Source organism: Pygoscelis adeliae, unplaced genomic scaffold (genome assembly GCF_000699105.1).
Source record: "Pygoscelis adeliae isolate BGI_AS28 unplaced genomic scaffold, ASM69910v1 Scaffold65, whole genome shotgun sequence".
In the NCBI taxonomy this organism is placed as follows: domain Eukaryota; kingdom Metazoa; phylum Chordata; class Aves; order Sphenisciformes; family Spheniscidae; genus Pygoscelis; species Pygoscelis adeliae.
In genome coordinates this window covers 1,426,301-1,450,294 of record NW_008824864.1, presented here as the reverse complement: position 1 = coordinate 1,450,294, position 23,994 = coordinate 1,426,301, and the positions used below count along the sequence as shown (strand labels likewise).

The 23,994-nt window shown below is 41.5% G+C and overlaps 1 protein-coding gene across 1 annotated transcript in view; it reads left to right on the top strand.

Annotated features, from left to right (window-relative positions):
- The window catches only part of ANO2 (anoctamin 2, calcium activated chloride channel), a 188,227-nt gene extending 184,011 nt beyond the window's left edge, over nt 1–4,216 (top strand). Inside the window, exons 22-23 of the mRNA XM_009324365.1 lie at nt 1,467–1,572; nt 3,935–4,216. Of these exons, the coding sequence (XP_009322640.1) occupies nt 1,467–1,572; nt 3,935–4,216 (388 nt within the window). The remainder of the gene's footprint in view (nt 1–1,466; nt 1,573–3,934) is intronic.
- The last annotated feature ends 19,778 nt before the right edge of the window (nt 4,217–23,994 follow it).

Genomic DNA, 23,994 nt, shown 5'->3' with positions numbered 1-23,994 from the left:
GGGGGGGCGAGGCGAATGTAGGTGGTGTGTGGATTGTAAATGTATAATCTAACATGCAAAACCATGTGGATAGAACCTGAAGGTAATTTTGGTAAGCTCACCTGCAAACTGAAGCTGACAGATTTTATAGATGAACCTTCTCCTTTATCCCCTGATGGAGGCTTTTCCACAGTCTAATGAATCTTACTGTCAGGAAGGGTTTTGTGGTATTCAAAACAGATTTTCCCTTTCTTAATTTCATCCCATTACTCCTAGTCAAACACTGTGAACAGCACTAAATTATCCCTTTCAGTCCTAAGGGCACAATTTGTGCATGGTTATCATGTCCAACTGTGGCTGTTACCGAAGTGGAGCAGTACATGTGCTCTTCTTTAATCTTTTCTGGTGAGTCAGTCTCCTCAGCCCCTGGATTGTTTTGCTGAAATGCCTTCAATTTGTTGCTATCTCTTTCTTTTTCTTTTTCTTTTTCTTTTTTTTTCCTCTGAAATCCCCACAGCTGAATGGCTGAATGCAGCATTCCAGGTGTGGCTTTACCTGAGCTGTTCAGAGAAGGGCTAATACCCCCCAGCACCATCGTGCCTTTTTTTTATACATCCACAAGTCGTACTGTCCTGCTGCCGCATTTCAAACTTGTGCTAACTTGCTGGCCACTGTAAGCTCCAGGCTATTTTCATTGCGTTTTCTTTCAAACTCTATCCTTCCAAAGATCCTTCAATTGTTTTATTTTTAATTATTTTCCATTTCCCCAGATTATTCTCATTGTGTTTCCTGTCTGTATTTCTTATTGCTTTCTGTGTTTCCTGCTATTTGCAAAACTTTCCAATTTAGGACCATCTGTGACTTTTATTAGTCTGTTGTTTACTTCCAAATGATTGATGATAATACTAAAAGCATTAGTCTTTACACCAAACCACTAAGGCTCTGTTTTATCCTATCTAAAGCTAGACAGTTAATTTAGGAAGTGCCTTTCCCATGGCTCCCCCTGTCGTTAATGCAAAGACAGGAACCGCCAAAGTGTGAGTCAGATTTTATGTGGGCTGAATTATTCCCTAAATTAATCAAGGTTTAGGTGAGATGAATGCAGGTTTGTCTCCTTTAGACTGAAAATGCCTTGGACTAACTCTATGCTTTAATTTCAACACTTTATTCCCTGTACACTGAGATCAATTTAACATTAACAAAAAAAAGAGGACATTTGTAAATCCTGGAAAATCTGGAAATTTCCAACATTAGAACAATGTTCTGATTTTGGTTACAACTGCGAAAACCGGACTAAGCTTGCTAAATTCAGTGGAGATAGTCCAGCTCTAATTCTGGAGTTGTATTTCATAGTAAGGGTTGAAGTAGGAACATCTGGAGGATTTGATTCTTTAGGTTTTGTGATTGGAAGATCATGTTAATCAGAGCAATTGGTGCAGGAGGAGATTGCTAGAACTGTGTGATAACTGAGCTGTCTCCATTGACAGGTTCAAAGACTACAGAGAACCACCTTGGTCCCAAAATCAGTATGAGTTTTCTAAACAGTACTGGGCGGTTTTATCTGCTCGCTTGGCTTTTGTTATTCTCTTTCAGGTAAGTCTGTTGAGTTGCTGCAATTTCAGTCACAGAAATATCATAATAAATGGATTGAAATGCATGTGCCAAAGAAGCCCATGTCCAATAGAGCTTTTCTGTTTGCAAATACCCAGCCTCATGTGCTTGCACCCAGCCTGCTGAGGTGTCAGTGGACTGCAGCACAGGTTCTCCCTTCAGAGCACTGTGGCACGCCTTCTCAGCGGAGATTTCCTCTCCCTTCACAGAAGGGAAGCCCCACAGTCTGCATTAGCCCCTGGCGCTAACAGTGATCCCCAAAATCATAGAATCATAGAATCATTAAGGTTGGAAAAGACCTCTAAGATCATCGAGTCCAACCGTCAACCCAACACCACCATGCCCACTAAACCATGTCCCTAAGCACCTCATCTACCCGTCTTTTAAATACCTCCAGGGATGGTGACTCCACCACTTCCCTGGGCAGCCTGTTCCAATGTTTAACTACTCTTTCAGTAAAGAAATTTTTCCTTACATCCAATCTAAACCTCCCCTGGCGCAACTTGAGGCCATTTCCTCTCGTCCTTTCGCCAGTTACTTGGGAGAAGAGACCGACACCCACCTCGCTACAACCTCCTTTCAGGTAGTTGTAGAGAGCGATGAGGTCTCCCCTCAGCCTCCTTTTCTCCAGGCTAAACAACCCCAGTTCCCTCAGCTGCTCCTCATAGCACTTGTTCTCCAGACCCCTCACCAGCCTCGTTGCCCTTCTCTGGACACGTTCCAATATCTCAACATCCTTCTTGTAGTGAGGGGCCCAAAACTGAACACAGTATTCGAGGTGCGGCCTCACCAGTGCCGAGTACAGGGGCACGATCACTTCCCTACTCCTGCTGGCCACACTAGTTCTGATACAGGCCAGGATGCCATTGGCCTTCTTGGCCGCCTGGGCACACTGCTGGCTCATGTTCAGCCGGCTGTTGACCAACACCCCCAGGTCCTTTTCCGCCAGGCAGCTTTCCAGCCACTCTTCCCCAAGCCTGTAGCGCTGCATGGGGTTGTTGTGGCCCAAGTGCAGGACCCGGCACTTGGCGTTGTTGACCCCAAAATACCCCAAGCTCTTGAACATTTCAGTTAAGTGGACTCTATCAGTTTTTATACTCTCAGGGGCATCACTTGTAAAAAGCACATAAATGCTATGTAAGCTTGTGAAACGCTGTTCTTTACCCAAAGCAAGAAGTAAACAAAAGTAATAAATCCTCCAATCTTTTGTTAGTTTCTACAAGTAAATGGAGTAAATTCCCCCCAGTGTGGAGATTTCATCGGCAAGGGATTTGCTATCATGGCTTGCTTTCCGAATGGCAGAAGCCTTCTGCTGTCCTCCATGATCTGGGATTCCTCCACAGTCAAATTAGGCCCACCACTCATATTGAAATCTGCCCGTCTATTCTCCTCACCTGCCAAATATTCCTAAGTGTGACTGTGAGTCTTGCCTGGTTTATATTGCCCTCTTCTGCTTCTTTGCTCTGTCTTCAGTAATTTTCCACCGCTGGCTGCAAAACATTTGAAACCAACTGGTTATGCTGGGCTTCAAATAGCCTGCCTGTTGTTCTGCCAGAGTACATTCCCTGGTTAATTAGCTCCATTGTCTCACATGGGGATGGAGGGTTCATGCTAGTAGCCTTGTCAGCAAACGTTCTCACACATTTTGAGGCATTACACAACACAGCAGTTTTCAAAGCGTTATCATGATAATGTAAAACCCAAAGCATGATTTATCTATAAATTTCACAAACAAGCAAGACTTTTTGCCCAGTCTGCTTCCTGCCTTTGTGTTATGAGCATCACCTGTAATGAACTTGACACTTGAGGTTCAGGGTTGTGGCTTGCGCGCTGTGGTAGTGCAAAAAAATCCTGCTTGTCAGCAGACAGAAGGATTTGAGGACAGAATGACCACAAAAGTTGTCTGCTGTCTGCTCAGGCCACATTGGAAACACATGGGTATGATAGTATTGGAGGATGCTTTCACTGTTGTTGCCCTTATAGTAATGGATTCTGAACTCAGCCTCAATGAATTTGATGTTGAGAACTGAGCATCTTTGAATGCCTGTAAAGAATAAGGCTGTTTTAGCTGATTAGGCCATGAATCATTTGATGAATCCAAGTCCTTTCCCGTTTCAAACCTAACTGAAACATGTGTTTAATTAAGCCGCTCCATTGAGGGGGAGTTGTGCACAAATGTAAGCTGGTTCTTGAACTAAGGCCGTACTCAACTGCTTAATACTACATGCCGTCAGCAAAATGTGTTTGATACCTGCCTTATAGCTATAGCAAAGGTTTGGTTTTGCTCTAGTGCAAGTATTTTGGATTTTTCATACTTGCTTCATGCCTGTTGCTGTGTTTGCAGAACTTGGTGATGTTCCTCAGTGTTTTGGTTGACTGGATGATTCCTGACATCCCCAAGGACATCAGTGAACAGATCAAAAAGGAGAAGAGCGTGCTTCTTGACTTCTTCCTGAAGGAAGAGCATGAAAAACTGAAGCTGATTGAAAGTTTTATCGCACCCGACAAGCAGAAACACAAAAGTGGGACCAAAGGCGAAAGGATCCGGGCTGCCAGCTTCTGTCAGTTTAACCGATGTCAGAAAGGCAGCTTTGCCTCCTTTAGCTCACAGCACACAGAAGTGTGACTCCTTAGGGAAGGGTAACCTACTATACTTACTTCTGCAATACCTGCTTACTGTGTGACGTGATTCTGAACCTGGAGCAAGGGAGGGAGAGACGGTCAAGGAAGAGACAGGAAGCAAAAAGGAGGCTGCTTTTGCTTCCTTAGAAACTCCATATGCAAGGGTCTCCATTACATTTTATATGTTATCTGGGCTGCAACATTTTCAGACTTTATCAGTGCGAGATAAGGGTTATATTGTGGCTGTAGCTGGTCCTTGTGGTGATGCATGTGAGTTGGGTGGGCACGCGGGAATTCTCCTGGCTCGTGCAGTCTCAGCGGTAGGACCGCAACCGCCCCTCTTCCTGCAGATGCCCTGTGGGGCACAGGGAATAGGAGGGACACTCCTGCCCTAGTATCTATCTTTTGGCGGATCTGACCGACCTCAGCAAAGTGCGCGTAACGCACGGTCTCACGGCTTGTAGCTGCCAGCGGATGGTTTATAAATATGTGGAGTCTCAAGGAGTCATTGTGCCTTCCCAACATACACTGCCACTTGGTGCTGCCTGTGTAGAGCATGCAGGGCTGTTGTTAAGGGCACAGAGCTGTGGGAACAGAAGGAATGAAAATCACTGAGCACTTTCATCTACAGATATATTGTGTTTTGCTTAGCAGGAGCCTGAATGTATGTGCTAATGAGCAAAGAGGCCACAACATATGCATCAGAATGAAGTAAAGCTGCTAGAATTAGGGACGCTTATTGTTATTCATTGTCCTGAACAAAAAAAAACCCTGCATGTTTGATTCTCCTCTCACTTAGACTGGGAATTCAGCCAGTACCAAGAGGAGTCGCACCACTAAACCGACACCAGTGGGAAGCTGACGTGTGAGAATGGAATCAAGCCCTGTAAATCATGTGGCATCTTCATGTACATTGTGCGTAAAGTAACAAAAGTTGCTGCTGTTGTGCATTTACTGTAACGTAAAATATCTTGCAGAACTGCATTTTATTGGAAGATAAACATGTTCACTAACCAAGCTTTCATCTGCAAGCATTTAATGAATAACTTTATTCTGTTATGAATGAAAATAAAACTTTCTTAAAAAATCCTTTTCTTTTACTGTAGATTGTGTCTCTGACCCAACTTGAAATTTGGAGTCTGCATAAAAGATTTTCTTCTCATTTTCTCTTCTCAATAATGCTTTCAAAACCATCGAAAACACAAACCAAAAGCAGTGCTTCCATTTCAGGCATTGTGTACAATACAGTTGCACTTTAACATAATAATAATATTTTATAAATTTCTGAAGACTAAGAATTTCATTTTTCCCTTAGATGGAAAGACCTTTTTCTATAAGAATTTTTGGTAATTTAATGAGACGTGAAAATAATTGTTTGTGGTTTTTTTTTTTTCATTCAGTGCCTAAACTAAAGAAAATGAGAATGGGAGAACTCTTTCAGGGTGGGCTGAAATGAAAAGTTTCATTCTGGATTTTCATGTTTAAAGTTTCATTTAGGGCTATTTATCCCTTCTATACAGTAGATCAATTTTGAAATGATAACATCAACTTGAATAAAATTGCAAATGTTTAACTTTGTTGAACCAGAAGTCTGACCTCTCCAAATGTTTTCTTCTTTTTCCCCTGTCAAAACTCATTTTGCTGAATTTTAAATTAATTCAGAGAGAGTTCTACCCCCTTCTGAAACTGTTTTTTTCTTAATGAATAACTATTTGCTAGGGATATTGCCCAGATCTCAATTTGACTATATAAGCTCAAGACTACAAATACAGTTTGTAAATGTGCAAAAATGTGTAATATTACAAGGTTTCTCCTTTTTTACATACATACATTATCTAAAACATGGTATTTGAAGAGCTCCTGACACAATGTACTGGGTATAAAGTATATATTTGGTGTTTCTAATTGATTGAGATAGGTAGGGAAATTATAGGAAAATAGTAATCGTCTTAAATACAATTTAAGCTTTTTCTTGGTATAAATACCTCATAGTCACCTGTGGTCATGTGAACAACATCCTTGTCGGGCCCAAAAGTCAGGTTATTGCATTTGGGGAGGCTGAAAGTATGGGATTCTATGACCAAAACATAGCTACTAAAATTTAGGTAGGTTTCCTCTGCAGTCGCCAGAGAGAGAAAGGCACCACCAGCCAGCTAGTCATCCCATCTCGACACTGCTGTCTGAGATGGGCCGATGAATGATCACGGAGGATGCCCATCTCCTTCCCTGCACTGCCAACGGAGCCCCGGTGTCTGTCTTAGATTGTGCACTTGGGCTTTAGGTTGCAGAAGTCCAGCACCTAACCTCCCCAGTCAGAGTGCTTAAGACGTTTAGGTCACTGAAACAATTAGCGACTGCTAGATTCCCAGTTGATTAGGCTTGTTTTGTTTTAATATTGCTAGGTGCTTGAATGAGTATCTTTTGTAAGAATTTGGCTCCCTGCTGGAAATCTGGGACAGGGCTAAGACATAAGCCTTGGTTTCCCCCCTCTAAGATTAACATTTAAATAAGGGCACTGTATCTCCTCAAAAACAAATTGTCTCGTTTTACTTTCAAAAGACCAGCAAGCCCTGTCAGGGATTCCAAGGTCTAATATATCAAGGCAGTCGATATTTATGACATCTCTTCCCTCATTTACACTAGAGGGTATTCTGGTGGTGGATTTGGGGGTTTGGAACTGTCTAAGTTTGTTGTTTACAACTCCAGTTGATTGAAATGCAATCAATTTTCTTCACTCCAAAATGCCTCTAACGGGGAGAAACGTTATGTTTCCAAAAGTAGAAATAACAATCTTGCCAGACCTTTAGATTATCATAATGCTCCCTTTCTTTTTCCAGGTATGTGGGACTGCATGCAGAAATGGATTTAGAAAGAGGCTTACAGGTTGCATGGCACCCTCTCTTCCAGCAGCTTGTTGGATGAAGGATATTCAGAGTTAAGGCTCTTCTTAAAATAGAACCATTTTTGTACACCCTCCCTGTACCCAGGAAATACCCTCTTGTCTATTTAAAAACTGTGAGTCATTCAAAAACGGTCAGAAAAATGCTATCCCAAAGTTGAATGCATTAGGCTTTTGTTACACAGAATTTCCATAACAAGCAACTGAAATGCTTGCTATGGTCCAAAAATGATAATATGTTTCTAGATTTCCTAGCAAAAGGAACTAGAGAAGCCAGCAGACATACACTGATGCTCTGAAAGTTCTCCTGAGGTTTATATATTTCACCCAAACAAGGCTGGGAAAGCGGCAGAGCCGCAATCACAGCTGACGACCAGATGGGATCTACCATGATACCAGAAACGGGACAGACAGCTCAATTATCTTTATCTGTGATATGGTTTCTGTTTTTCTCTTAAACTTGAGAGTTTCATTCACTGAGAATTCCTGCACGTTTGGTACTTGACTTAGGTGCAGTCCCTGGGGATTGCACCCATTGTTACATTTCTATGGCAACCTCTGGATTCTCCTGACACTGCTTCCCATCAGCTCCTGTAATTGTAGATCGCTGATTGGGCATTCATTCATTCCCAGTTTCTAACTTACCTCTTTCAGACAAAGCAAGACTTTATCTGATCCCTTTTTATCAGCATGATACTTGTAAGTCTACCCACAAAGCGCCCCCTTTCCATAACTTGTGTCTCAGAAGCAGAGAATGACTGTTTCAAGAGACGTGTACGGAAAATTCTCTCTAGGGAAGAAGAGAACAGGGATGCAAGCAGAAAGACAAAGCGGTAATAAAACCTGTGAGCTATTGTCATTCTTTGCTTTAGCAATGAAAACAAGCTAAAATCTCTGCAAAAGAAAGGAAAAAAAGTAAGCAGAGAAGAAAATTTGCATAGATTTTCCTGCACATTTAGTTCAGAATTTCATAGCCCTTCGGATTGCTCCAACTCTGAAGTAAGTAAAATGCCCAATTAAAACAAACAAACAAACCCCCACGTCCCTTTGTATGTACACACTGAGTACTAAACAGTCACAAAACACCAAATCCACACTCCGAGCTTCATGTGGAGTCGCATTAATAGGAATGTACATAATTGCACATCGTATCAGAACAGTGAGAAAAGGAAGTAACAAAATGGAGGAATGAGGCTCGTATAAAGCCTTAACACAGATATAATTGGATGTAACCTTGTAATTATCAGGCAACGTAAGGCATGTCCACCTCTGCGGCCAGCAGAAAGCTCACGGTGACTGAAAGAGTTTGATGCCACATGTACCACAACTTCTCCTTTGGACTATCGGTGCAGGGTAGTTTCAAACAGCTTGCAGAAGTTATTCAGGAGAAGAAATTGACCCAGACTGAAGGGGTTCCCAGCTTCTGAGTCATGCTATGAACTTAGATGCCATTCAGTTACAGAATCCATCCGATCCACACAGCCAGACGAACCCTCTCACAGTGGTTATCTCTAGTTTTAAAGAGGGCTTTCAGGAACTGAGTAAAGCTGCAGGAATGTTAGCCCTTTCTGTCATGTCTTCTTCATGCAGACTTGCCCGCTTTTTAATCATCAGCACTAGATGCCTTTTTGTGATGGATATCATTTGCTTTTCAGTCCTCAGCATTCTCAGTATGTAGAAAATACTGCCATCTAGACCTCTTCTGCAATTTGACCTTTCATGACACTAAAAAGTAATGAAATGTAGTCCAGGAAGAAAAGGGTAGCCTATGTGGAAGTATGTCTGTTAAATTATTGCTTGGGAATATCCAACTCAACGTGCACAATATTTACCACTGTTAGCAATAAACTCTTCTGACTACAATAATATAACATCTGTTGCTGTTATGCAGTCTCACCCTTTAATTAAGCACAGATGGTCTTCCTATTCCCCGTCTGGTCTAATTCTTTTGCTTTTGAGAAGAAAATATAAAACAGGTTTTTTTGTGACCTATTCTTGTAGGTAAATTCCTCCACGCCATATACTGGTTAACACATCTCACGTGCCCAGTAACACCAGATTTTCAGATATGCTAGTAGAAAGTGCCTTTATTGCACTTGGAGGTATGGAGAGAGGAGGAGGATGTGCACCTGAACTCCCAGTTCTTATCTTGTAAAGGACATTGGTACATTATTCATCTGAAAGGCCCATAGGCAATGGAAGTTGAGGTATATTTCTAGCTTGAAAACAAGTATAGATTCTGTATGCCCTATGTGCAACCTTTTTGAGGAAGGTTCTGCTTTAGCTATTTCTAAACGTGTTTCAACCCTTCCTAAATCCCTCAGTGCTACCAAAACTCTGAATATTCCCTACAGTTCCCATCCTTTACCCATCATCTGCAAATTTACTCAATTATTAATTGATTATTAAATTATTAATCATTGCATTAATTAACAGGCTGCCTTACTGCCTCTTTCACACTGCCAATGGAATTGTTAAAATTAATCAGATTCCCTAACAACTCCTGAGACAGCCCGATAAAGTGTATTCACTTTATTCATACATAATGATCTAATGAAATCTTTTAATGTGTATTTTCAGTCTGCTTGTCAGCACAATCCTGCAGCTTTACTTTTCCTGATTCTTAAGAAAGTCACTAACGACTCTTCTCTCACACATACAGCATTTTCTAACCTATTCCCATTGATGTCCTAGTACTACAGATACAGTTTTAATGAGCAAAATGATTACTGTCACGGGATTATATTATGTCTACCTCTATCGTGGCCACCCGAGACTAGATCCCCAGATTCAAACCTCACTGGAATCAGTGGAAGTCTTTCTTTTGGCTTCAGTAACCCCTTGTTCAGAGAGTGTTTCTTCTGTGCAACTGCATGCAGCTTTCAACCAAATGCAGGAAAGTTAGACAGAGAAATGTGACAGCAGTGAAAAAATGCACATCCACAGGAAACCCTTCCATTGCTATGGTCTTCAATGAGTCCCAGTATGTCAATGCTATGGAAAATGTGGGCACTCAGCAGTTTGGGATTTGACCCTACATTTTCCTGAGATTGGATCACTCTTCAAAACTGACTAGCAATTTTGTTTACGTTCATTCAGATGTCTTGTTAGGGCTGGCCTTAGTAAACTTGATTTTCAGAACAGTTACCACTCTGTGCTTCCATGTGGCATGGATTTAAGGCAGACACAACTATGATTCACTTTTGAAAACTATGATCCTTGAATTTAAATATATAAGGAATTAAAAGAATAATTATTTCATCAATGTTATTCTGACGAAAGAGGGGGTAGTACATGATACTGTTATAAATAATATAAGATAGGTAAGAATCTAAGAATACTGATCCATAATCTAGTTAAATCTATGTAGGTTATGTAAGACACACAACTTCTGGGGACAGGGTGCCTGTTGTCCCATGCTATAGTGTTTGATGTCAGTAAGTTCAGGGAGAGAATAAGCAGGGAAGCGATGTGATCAATCAACTTGGAAATGGTATTGCAGCCCTGTAGCTGAACCACACATTTTTGAGAAAGCCTATTCTGAGAATGGAAGTTGTGCCTTTTAAGCTAGAAGGAAGCTCGCCAGGGAGGTGCAACCAGGGGAACAGGAGAATAGGCCCAGGAAGCTGTGAGAATAATGCTGTTCTTGTTCGAACAAAGGTCTCTGCATGCCGTTTGTTGGTAGACACATGCTTTTCAGAACTTACCAATACCATATTCCAGTCCATAGCCTCTGGAGCTCCAACTGCCATAACAGGATCAGAGGAAAAGATTCACTAGTGCCAGTGTTTCTAAATCTGACTGCATAAAATGTCTTGGTTCATACAGTATAAATTGCTATTCTTTCATTGACTACTAATACTAATGCTAAATGAGCCTTGACAAAAATATTGATATTTCACCAGTCTTAATAGTTTCAATTGAAATTCATAGATAGGGGAACAAATGGTTCTCTGCTTAAAGGGACATTACAGGAAGAAATCACAGCCCTATCTGAATCTGACCCACAAGGTAAAGACTGTTTCTTGAATGATTCCTGACTACTCTGCTGACTTTTATGCACAAAAGACAGCAGAAATTCAAGACAAAAACTGTGGAGGTTTTAACTGCACAAATACAGAAAGAACTTCTAACAATTTTTACCCAGTACTTAAACAGAAAGTTAGCCCTGTTCTAACAAGCCAATTCTTAACAGGATTATTTTCCAAAACTTTTCCAATAGCCACTTCTTTAAATAAGGGACAAACAAATGTGACAATAAAGTTATATTGAGTCTTACAGGTGTGGTGTAAACTTTCCTCTGGCAGCTAGTGTTTTAGCTCCTTTTCCATCTGTTCTGAAGGTTTTATTATTATTTTTATTTTAAAAAAGACAGTTACATATGACTGGTACAATTCAAATCTCAGCTAATTCCACAAAACATCTTTCTGTTGATGCTGGGAGAGGGTTTTTACTTCTTGTTGTTTTGCTACATCTAATCTTTTAAGAAACAACAACTTATTTTCATGAGTTTGGAAACACTGAAGGTCAGTAAGAACGTGAACCTATGAGGACATTTAGATCTAGAAGAGTATTCTTACTGTCAGGGCTCTGATTAAGAGCCCGAAAAGGGGGGAGATTTAGTTTACAAAATGTGCACTTCGTTATAAAACTAAAATAAATCAACTGTAATGACTGGATTAAGAGGTTGGGTTTTTTTTAACAAGAATAAATAAATATACTCATCATATGATTTGTTCATTCAAATGCCATGTAGAACTGGTTCCAGTAGATGGAGCAAGAAAGCAGAAGGAAAACGATGCCACATACCTAGGGTACTCAAAGGAGGTGGACATGTTCATGAGGCAGGACATGAAATGCACACACATTCATAAAACATGCCTCAAACCATCAGAGGAGAAAGCACTTCGAAAGCTACTCCATGGATTCAAGTTCAGTCAGAAATACTTTTCACATGACTGAGACTGACAGGAGTTTTTCCTTGGAATTGGCTTAGAAGATGAAGAAAAATAACCACTTGGGATTTTCTCCAAAGCCAAGAAAATAGATTAATTATAACTGGCTTGTTATTCTCCTGGCTTTAGTGGAGATTAGGACAGCTTAATCCTTCAACAAAATCTAATGCTGTGAAGAAGTATTAAATGAGACAAGCTATACATATCCCATATGATCTTCAGCCTCTTATTTTCTGAGAGTCTCTCTCCTGACTCTCTATGTGCTGTATGTTACCCTGTTTACAAACGGGCCGTGCATCACGGCGCACATCATGTGCTGCAGGAAATGTGGCCGGAGGCCCTGCACAGGCGCAAGCCAGCCGAGCTGCAGCTCCTGGGAGACACCGTGGCACCTCAGGAGCCAAAATAACGCCAAGCTCTTCATCTGGGATGAAATGACTCTTCTTTTTCTTTTTTCTTTCCCTTCCCCCCAAGTTAACATCTTCTGGAAAAAAAAACCAAAACCACTTGTTTTAGTGAATGAGGAGAGCTCTCATTCGAATCAGTGACTTTTTTTTTTTTTTAAAACGGACCTATTTATCTCAGAAGCCTCCGGCAGCCGGCCAGCAACATCCGCGAGGCCTGCGACCCGTCACCAGCCCAGGAAGTCTGTGACACCCAGCCTAAGGGAAAGGGGAACATCTGCGAGCGTGGCTCCTTCCCCTGCTGACAGTGAGGAGGAGGGTCTCCTTCCTCTTCCAGGCTTCGGGGATGTCAGCCCCTCTTCTTCTTGCTTCTTCCCTGACTCCTAAAACTGAGACTCAGCCCTACGCGATCATCTCTAAGCCCGATGTGATCATCCCCACGGGCAGGTATTTTCTATGCAATTTCTATGGAAATCATCTGGCAGCAATGGTCAGCTTGACCTCGCTTTCCAGCTTCATCTCTCTGCAGTTTCCCGAGTTTCTTTGCCAAAATTGAGCTGAACAAGCTATTCTGAAAACCACATAAAAATTCGTGGTTAATTTCCTTAAAAAATAGTTTAGAAAAAAAAACAACAAGAAAAAATATTGCAAAGATGCTAAACTCCTTTAAAACTGCCTCCTTTTTAAAAGGCGTTTTCGATGAAGACTTTTTGTCTGCCCGTGTTTGTCAGATGGGAGGACCTGAATGGGGAGAGGTGCTGGTACTTGACTGCAAGGCTGCCTCCAAGCCGTGGCTGGCCAGGCTGTGACCGGCCATTCAGGTGGAGCACGCGAGTAGTGGAAATGTGGCTCCTGTGCTGGGGCTTCCATCCCAGGGCCATCAGCAAGCCCGCGTGGGTGTCAGGGGTGCTGTGGGGAGCCACTTGTCATCTCCTTTCAGTGACGTGCTTCTGGGGCTGCCTCAGCTTCGAGGTACTCCGCTGTGATTTCTGACCGTAGGGACACGTTGGTGTATGTACATGTGAAGTCAGGCTCGCATCAGCTCCAGCATAGAAGGGTCTGTGCCTGTAGTGTGTTATAGACAGCAGTGGTTCTTCCTGCTGCAGGTAACCCCAGCAGGTTTGTATGGTTTCCTATTTTCTCTTTCTTTTGATAAAAAAAAGTCTGCTTTTCAACCAATTTCTTTTCCTTCTTTAGGTTCAAAACCCTGGGAAAAGGCTGACTCCCTTGTCTCCTACAAAATGACTCTTTGCTCAGATGTGTCCTTGAGGTCCAATGTGGTCCTCCAGCACGTGTCTGCCATGAGGACAGAGCGAGCTGAGAGGTCTGTTCTCCCCTCCAGCTGCATCCAGAGCAGGGTGTACAGGAAGGTCAATGGAAAGGTATAGGGATGTTCCCACATACCATCCCACGCTCCAGGTGGGTATGCAGGTACGCATTCATATGCATTCATATATCGCAGGGGCAACATTCTTTCCCTCCCCCTTTCCCCTCAGTAAAAGCAGAAGACATCTGAGTGACGAGAGCCAGCGTATCAGCAAAGGAAGAGAGCCAGGGAGACGGGAGACTATGCTCACACCGCCTTTTGCAGCTGTTGGTTGCCACTGCACGGACAAACAACTGCATGGAGACCTTCCCAAGCTGTACAGGACCATACCTTCTGTCCGAGACTGGGAAAGCAAAACAGTGAGCGAGAGATTTGTGTGAAGAACAGAGAGATGTCTGACACTATTACTTAGTCTATATTTGTAGAAGAGTCTATGTCTGGACATAAACATTTTCCATTCCAAGTTGTCGCATAGCTACCCGTGTCAGTCATTCGGGCATCACTGTCTTGCAGAACACATCCTAGCACAGCACTGATGGTACATCTCGAAGAAGCACAAGAGGAAAGCTACATAACAAGAATCGTCCTCTGAATGTCTGTAAATGATTTTTAATTAATACCAACTTGAAAAAAAAAAAAAGTATTTTGCTTGTAGATGCTTTGTGATAGGAAAGGGTGGGATTTGTTAAATAAATAATTCCTTCTGAATTAGTCACCAGGTCTAATTAAGAGATACCAAAGGGACAAGGAATCAGAAGAGCAAGTTTAAAGGAATATCTAGTTAAAACATAAGATAAAAGTAGTATTTGAGAATATCAAAATAAACAGCGTGTGTGAATGTTTTTCTTTGCATGAGCCAAGGGAAATATTTTCCTGGGGTTTGGCCCATACAACATGTAACAGATGAAACCAATCTGGTTGCTTTTTTGAATGAATTACACAATTAGTGAATAAAAAGAGATACAGTTGATGCTAATGCAAAGTCTGAATGTCATTTGAGCAGTAATACCTTGTAAATCCTGACGTTTGGGGCCTGCCTTATCTTACAATTACCTACCTTTGTTGCTGGTATAACTCCTTTTACTGTAAGGGGCTCACACCTGATTTCACCTGTTTGAAAGAGGAAAAGGATCTTTGATTCCTGGCAAAAATGTTAGATGTTTCAGCTCTACTGGCAAGACTGCATTTGCTGGAGTATTTTTCTCTTCATTTTAAAGAGAGATGCAATTATCATCTCTAATCTGATCCTGAGGAAATCTATTAGTCACAGTCTTGCTCTTCAAACCATCCAGGCAGCCCGGCGGATCCTCTGCCCTTATGATGTTGCTAACAAGGTTTGCCTAAAGCCTAATGGGTTTCATTCCAACAGCTAGTAAATGGCTTAAAACATGCATATGCTGAAGGCAATGCATGGTTTCTCAGTACAGCATCATGGATATGAAGACCAGACACCCCTTTTTAGTGACCACCTGTTCTCTCAGATGCTGGCATAATTCAGCTGCATAAACAAAGCGGAGGTGAGAGGATACTCTCACTCAAAAATCCAATAAGAAAATCCAGATCCCATTCTCTCTGTTGCTGCTGAGACACACTCCCCATCTGTTCCTGTTCCCTTTCTGTGTAAACCCAGGGTAACTTCAGTTAACTTTGAAGAACGATTTAAGCTCTATAAATGAGATATAAAACAAAACCCAAAGTGAAGGTGAGATATAAGTGCGCAAAATGCCTGGGTGGCACTCGGTGAACATTAAATGCAGAACAGGCTACAATACAACATTGTGCTTGGACACGAGTTTCTATTAAAATACAAAATTTACTTCTATCTGCAGTACAGTTTGCTACTAACAGTAAATCTGCACCGTTACTGAATTTCCCAACACTACTGTTCAGGAAGGATGATTTTACTATGTGCTTGTGCGTATCCGTGGTTTGTGTGATTCCCAGACACAAAGCTACAGGAAGCTGGGAGGAGGTTGGGGAGCCTATATCAGCAATACATAAATAAAAGGTGTTATGAAAACACTGTAATGATCAAAAAAGCCATGCATTTCAAGTCCAGGAAAATAAAAATTTACTGTCAAATATAAAGGAAATCCAAGAATGCTGATGAGAAAAACCCAGTTAAAACATCTTCAAAATCTTAGCTCTACTGCAGAAAAAATATCTATAAGACATATTGCATTTTAAGACAATTTCTCTTAATGAGAACACTGAAATGTATTAATGATAATCATATGACTATTGCATAAAACTATAACTGCATGAACTTGCACATTCTCAAAAAAGTCATTCTGTACTTAAAATAAGAGTGAGAACAGATCTCCTGCTGTGGCTTAACTCAAGCATCCAGCTATGAGAGTGATGGACTGTATTTTAACAGTCTGTGTATAGAGACAGAGGAAGGAATTGGTTCTCAAAACTGAAAGTGAAGCCTAAATAGTAAAATAGGAATAGAAACACCAGTAATGCACGATAGCTTTTTTCTGCCTCTACCCAGAAGGTTGAGGCTCAAAAGGATATTTTGTGTCCAGTCCTTCTCAGCTGAGGCAGAAACAGAACTATCCCGCATTACTGAGATGAAGAAAGCACAAAAAGGCACCGAAAGATTTTTTTCCTTCCCCGTTGCACATCTGCCTTGTGTTATGCCCAGAATCCTGATGTCGGTGCCTCTGAGAAAAGGAGTTGGAGAGTATTATCCGCACCAGCAGAACTGGACATTTGCAGGTGAGCTGCCGGGGGTGTTGTACATGGCACTTTGGGGACAGCAGTGCTTGTTGAATGGGCTCTTGCCTGGAGAAGCCTAACCTTTACATACAAGGAAGTCCAATATCTGATTTTTGACATTGCCTCTGCTGTAAGCGTGATGCTGTTGTCCCATCTTAGGCTCTACACATAGAAGCTTTGAAAGCAAATGGCAATGTTATTTTTCCCTCCTCCCTACTCCTCTTGAGATAGTCTTAGAGGACTTAGCTCTATTTCTCAAGCTACCATTTCTATACATGTATACTAAGTATACATTGATACTCTGATATTCTTGACAGAAAGAGTAATATATATATATCCTTAGCCTGGGAAACTGAAAGAAGTCTACTGTTGTAAATGCAAGTAAGAAGTTTTAAACCAAATGATTCTCTTGTCTTTATCTCACATCCTTTAGTAGGTTGTTTTTTTTCTGGTTCCCCCCCCCCCTCCCCATTTCTCCCATCTGCAAAAATAAATACAAATTATCAGAGAGAAATGTAAAAGGTGGATTGTTTCCTTCTCTGCCTTAGAAGTTTCTCTGTAAAATGTTACATATCCCACAAAAAATGATTCAGAAATGGTGCTGAGCTTTATATCGAGGGAAGGAAGTGTTATTCCAGCCAGCCCTTGAGCTGGCTTGGAATCCGCTTTCAATATTAGCATAACTTGCTGTAAAAATTGGGACGAAGTCTCCCTTTGCCTTGTGTGGTATTACTCAAATGAATCTACACTCACCTCAACATGTCAAGGAAATATGCCTTTTAATCACGGCTAAATGCGTGGTAAATGTATTATATTACATGGTAACTAGTTATGGACAAATGCCCGATTGTGGTACATGTAAAAAGATGGGGTAGGTTATTTATTTATTTATTTATTACATACTATAGTTATCACATGCATTTGAGCCTTTTTATGTTCCTTTTACATTTCCCATTCCTGTCCTCTTTTGAATGTCTCTCCCGGGATTTTAAGTAAATAGATAATAGAAACAGGTAAAGCCTTTGCATTGGTAGTATAAACTCCTCTGTATCTGCCAATTGATCTGGGAAAGTTATTTACGGCCATAAGTGGTACTATTGAAATTAAATGCAAGGAGACTGTGTGTCTGGCTGCTGGAATATGACAGGTAGCTCACTTACCTCCTTTTCATTTTAAGAAAAGTCTCTACTTTGACCACATGTCCCTCCTGTAGAATTATGGTGGAGCTAAATTCCCAGATGTAAGTGTACTGCTTCCATCATATGTTACTACTGACGCTCAGCACTGGTTATCCAACCTTTCATCTCTTCGTCTTTAAAACACTGCCATCTGTTGTTTCCAGACGGTTCAGTCTTCTGTTTATCCAAAACTATGTTCCAGGCCATATGGAAAAAATATCTATTTTCAATTAACCATCATATTTTCTTAAAATACACCAGAACGATGAGAAAAAATAGGCATCACTTACGCATAGATGTTCGTGAAGGGGATGGCAATTTATTACGAAATGTAGTTTCAAGATTTTGACCATGTGGTCATTCAGTACACTCAGATACTACAAAAGCTGGCCAATTTTGTAATAATACAAACATGTTTGAAGCATTTGAATGTTATTATATATAGATTTCATTGGTATTAGCATATTGATCCAGTCATTTCCACTGGAAACTTTTCTAGCTAGGCTATTTTCAGCATTTTTCTTTGGTGGTCAGTAATTTCTCATGTCTTGCTACAGGCTACGTGTGACTTCTTATTGCAGATTTTAATCTGATTCCATAAGCTACTGTTTAAGCCATGCAAACCCCTTAGATATTGTATTAAGTCTGTGATGCTAGGAATATGTTACAGTGCTTTAAGAATGGGGGGTCACACTGCCTATGCCTACGTGAGCAAGCGGTACAGACCATGGAAGCAGATTAGTAGAGAGAAGCCACGAGTGCTGTAGCCCTGATGCCCACCTTTGAGAGGTGGGTCCCTTCAGACTACTTCCAGTCCAGTTCTCTGGACTGAATGTCTATTCACAGCTGGAGCCCTTCAGGTGTAGTTCTGGATGCCTCTTCCAGCTTAGTTTCCTCTGAAAGTAATCCTATTTGTGTGCTGTCAGACCATACTGCAATGTGAACCAAAGGGCGGTAAGGAGAGACAATGAGGACATTACCTTCACCACAGAGCTGAAACGAAGGGGGAAAAGTAAGTCAGTAGAGGTACTCACCTAGGAATCCATTTCAGTGACATCAATTCCCTCTTTTCTTTCCTGAATCTGAATTTCTGATATAAATAATTTTCAATGCTAAAAGTGAAGGAAATACCATGCTTGGGCAGAAATAGTTTTCTTCAGAACTAAAAAAAAAAAATATATAAAAGGATGCTATTCTTAGGAATGGGCTATGCGTGTCATTCCGCAGTTCAAAGGAATATTTAAAATGAGAACTTGAGTTTCCATTCAAAGCCATCCTCTTTGATGCAGGATAAAGGCCTGCCTTTCCATCCTTCAAACAACTGCAAGATTTTCTCCTCCTGAGTTACAGTCTTGCCCTCCCAGCCGCCCACAACCACCAGCCTCCCCCAGATACATGCAGATTATGAGCTGTGTAAAGTGACCCAAGTTGAAGCTAAGGAGGAAAACAGGTGCCAGGTGGCCAGAATATGTGACGGTCACTGGTAAAATCAGAACAGAGCTGTAGTGATAAAGATGTGTATAAAAATGGGGAACAGATGCATCAGGACTCAGGCAAAACACCCAGACAGAGCACGCTTTTGATTGTCCATTTATATAAAAGAATACAGGCTTTGGCTCCTGGTTTAGTAAGGCAAGTGCATGGCAGTAGGAAGGAAAGCCACCTCTGTGGATTTTGAGACAAAGTATTACAAGAGCTGAAGGCAGGATGGTACAGAACTGCCTGGATCTTTTGAGCTGTTCTTCACCTCTAAATTTACCAGCTATCAGTGCAGGCAGCCAGCAGGGAGAAAAAGAAAAGAAAAGGCAGTGGTATAAGTGTGGGAAACCCTGTAGCCAAGATCAAAATCTAACCGCATTCTAAGTGTATGGATAATATTAATGTGTGTTACACTAATTAATCAGAAAATTAGCAAGCCCAAGTTGAACACTGAATCCTTTCCGGTAGCTAATTACATGCTTCTTAGCTTGAAACAGCGCCAGATAAATTTTTTGCCCATCACTTGTGGTACTTCATCCAATTTTCATCCACTTGAGAGAGCTTAACTGTATATCCACTGCAGTTCTAGAAAGGAAAATTCTGTCACTGCTGTGCAAAATGTACTACCTTAGATGTACGGTGTGGAAAACTTAGTATCTTCCTCTGTCCATTTATATATATTTTTTTTTTTTTTTTTTTTTTAATGGTCAAAAGAATCCCCTACCAGGTGGACAGTTAGAATGATCTTAGGTTTTGGATTTTCCAGAACCTTTAACCTCTCTACACCCTTCTATAAAGCTCATCGCTGTACAAAATCATGCTTTCTATTAGCGCACTTTACCTCTCATGAGCTCACTCAGCCTCCTCCAAAACTACTTGCTCTTTAAGTCTTTAGTGTTTATATCTTACTGTCAGGGAAGTGGAGATCCTTGAGTGATATTTCACATACCCGTTTTTGGGAAAATTTTTCACTTGTTCTCTGGCAACAGTGATCTTAGCCTAGGAGTATGTTGTGCTCACAACCAAACAAAGTCTTTGCCATGAGTTTACAACCAAGAAGCAACAGGGAATGATAAAAAAAAAAAAAATTTTTTTCCCCACAGGAAACTGTAGGTACAACCCTATGGTGCAGTGCCAGGCAGAGGTACCTGAGCCAGCTCTGAATGGAAAGAGATATTGGGATCGACAGACCATGTCAGCTCAGTGCTTTAATATTGAGCTTATCAAGGAACATGGCGCAAATCAGAGAGCTTGCTAGAGGGTAAAAGGCTGAGGCAGGGGCCCAAACTGTCTTAGGGAAACAGTCCTCTAATGTTAGCCATATTTTGCACTGGCAGCACAAGCAGTGTGCTTCTCTAATGTAATAAGATTTTTTTTTCCCTAGCTACAGAGACTAGAAAGGAGCCATAGCATAACAGGATCAGTCTATGATCTTTCCTCACTGTTTTTCCTTTCCTTTGGTAATTAAAAAAATGGCACATAGTGGTTGGGCTCCTCTGGGATTTTTGCATGAACTTTTCCTCTGGAGGGGAGAATTATTCTCCAAAATAATTATACAGCCCTTTCAAAATAATTATACAGCCCCAAACTGATTGCTGTCCATTAATGAGTCTAATGATGGACACATGTTCTCCATGTCCCTGGTCCCTGATACGACAGAGAGCATGCTTCACCTAATACCCTTCCCAAACACCTCACTCTGCTCCCTGAAGGCCCTTTCGCTGCTCTTGAGTATCAGTGCTAGCGTTGTTTATATCCCAGTTGCCTCTAAAGTGGTAGTAGATGTTTTGGTGTTCACAGGTAGGAAAGCTGAAAACACGGCAGTCATCCACTTTCAGGGCACACACCCACGCTCAGGAAAGCCTTGTGAAAGAAATTCAATGGGCTTTTAACTGAGTCTACAGTCAGGCAGGGCTGGCATCAGGCAATGCTCTTGATTTTGAAAATGTGTTGCCTGGAGGCCAGGAAACACAGTGAGGTCTATGTTACCTTCAGTCCTTTGGAGATTGAATGTACTTACTATTTGCCAGTCTCTTGGTACAGATAGTTCATGAACACACACGCAGGACTGCTGAAAGAGCTGTGTTGCCCCTGGGCCCTGTTCCTATCAAATATATAAATTATTAATTTTCCCTTTGTCCTCTTATTTTACTTCATGTACTTTCATGACACAACTTTGGTGATGATCACCAATCTCTTCTACCTTGTCCCACCCCTCTTGATGGTTGAGTCATTAGATTTCCATTGTCTACCTGACAGAAATAAATAAAGCATCTCTTCAAAAGGAGCTTTCTCCAGGGCTCCTGTTTTGCCCCGTGGTTTATGACTGAGATATTGGCATGCGAAGCACAGGTTTGCACCTAACTGTTATGAGAATTGAGAAGAGTCACTTGAGGATCAATTCACTTACCCCGTTATAATCAAGTTCTGCTGCCTGGAGATGTTCTGGGCTATTGGAAACATCCTCATGGGGCTGTCTGATTTGTCACAAGTCCTGTGGGAGTCCTGTGCCTTTCCATAAGGACAGCTGGGAGTGAGCTGGGCTATGCTCGGAGAGCTCAAATGGACAGAGACAAGTACATATGGCAACAGAATTCAGTCATTGGTCTCTCCTTTTTACCTGATTTTCTATCTGCACAGTTCTGTAAATAACACGTTTTGCAGTCTGAGTCAGCTGAGGGCTTCTTGACAATATTGCCCAAAACTGAATTTTACTGCCTTGCAGGTGAGCAGTTACAGACTGGCTGCTTCTGCGATAGGAAGAGAGGGAAGGGAGGAAGATGAGGGAGCTGGAAGGAAGCAAAAAGGAGAAAAGCCCTGGAAAACTGGGTTTTTCAGACCTGATGCCACAGCAGATGTGAAATGTATGGGGATGGTGAGTGCTGTTTCTCTGCAGGGCTGGTTGTCCCACAGCAGATATGGCTTCGCAGCAGAGATGGAAGGAGGAATTTAAATGATTGCCCAAGTACATCACCTCAGGTAACAGCCACCCCAGGAGGGGAGTGGGTATTTGAGAAGCTTGTGGGTATGTGCATGCCTATGGGATTTCAGTCAATGTAGTTCAGTATGGATGTGAGCCGGGTGGTGCACAGGCATGGATGATGAAAAATCTGTGACATTTGATACAGAATGCTGAGGGGAAGAATAAGGGGAGGAAAGCTTATAGCCAAATACTCCATAAACAGGAGAAAAACGATGAGATTAAAGTTTCTGTGAGTGTTCTCTTTAATGAACTCAAACACTGCTGAAGACTGACAATCAGAGAGGGTCAAGCTTTATTTTCTTTGCTGTTTTTTCTAAGTCAAACTTCTCAAGTTATTTAGCTCCCCAGAGACAGACGAATATGGCTTTTGTGGCACTGGATCATAGATAACTTGGTAGTTTTGGCTAATTCCACGTGTGTCTTTAGGCATTAAAATATTTTTACAGACCTGCTGGCCATTATCACAAGGTGTTACTGTGGTCACAAAGTGACTGGACAAATATGACATCTATTTACTCCACAGATCTCCTAACCCAAGGGACAAATGCTGGGCTTTGGCAGACCCAAAGTAATAGACTTTCAGTGTCCTCATGGCTGTGGGAGTCCAGCTGGGCAAAGGAAAGAAAATGTTGAGATTTGGGGAAATTAGAGAATCTGGCAATGAGGACTGGAGGCTTCTGAAGCTGGGGCTGGTCCTGGTCTGCTGCCCATCTTGTGGCATGTCTCAAAGCCTCTAATTAACTGCTTGAGGTATCTAAGTGTCAATCCCATTCTGCTATTGGCAACATAAAAATAATTCATGGACGTGTCTTTTAGACCTCATTGCTGTTAATTGTGTGCTGGCAACACCTACGAGACGAGTGGTTAGTAAAGTCCCTTTGTATGTATTACTTTATATCCTGTACTAATTTGACTCCCTTTTGCCTGCACAAGTGTGTATGACAAGTGGAATTCATTGCTGCAGGATGATGCTGAGGCAAATGTAATGTTAGGGGAAGAGAGAGAAACATCACATTAAACTGAACTAGGTTTGCTCTGACTTGTGCAACCTTGACGGAATTTTTAACTTAGCTACAGGACAAAATATAGCCATTCTTCATGGCAGTTTGAATGATGGTATATCAAAAATTGGAAAAAGCCAGCATGAGGAGAAAAACTTGCAAGCATGTCAGTCTCTCTTTTTGTTTCAAGATAAAACTCATCCAAATGTTTCAGATTCCAAAATTTGAATAATTTTATGTTTCAAAATGTAAAATATAATAAGCGAAAATACAAGGGTTTTATGATAATACCCACTTCCTCTCTCAGCTGCCAACTCGACATTCTTGTTAAGTGTGTTTTACCTGTAAAATATGAATTTGTGCTGAGGGTGATACGCTTGTGGAAACAAAATCCACAAGCAAGGATGGCAGTTAGGTGGAACATCTTTTTTACTGTAAATGCAGTATGTATCTGTGTGTGTGTGAGAGAGAGATTGGCTATGACTTAGAGATAGGCAATGATCTCAGAATACGGGAACACTGTTCAGCAGAATGAACTATTCCTCTGAAACCTTCTTCTGTGTCCTGTGACAAAAGAGTGCATTTGGGTATGGTTCCTTCACAATGATATCCCCAAAGAGGCAGAACCTTGTCTGCACTAGGATCAACCCAACATTGGCAGGAGACACGGGCAGCCTTGTTGAGCGTGTCTCTGCTGAATAACCTTGTGGCCTTATCCTCATCACCCCGTGTCATTCCTTTACCCTAGCTTGTGCTTTATCCCCTGGCCCCTTTGTTCTGTCTGTAATTAGTGTGTCAGCCTTTCAGGGCACTGACCACGTCCCCTTATCTC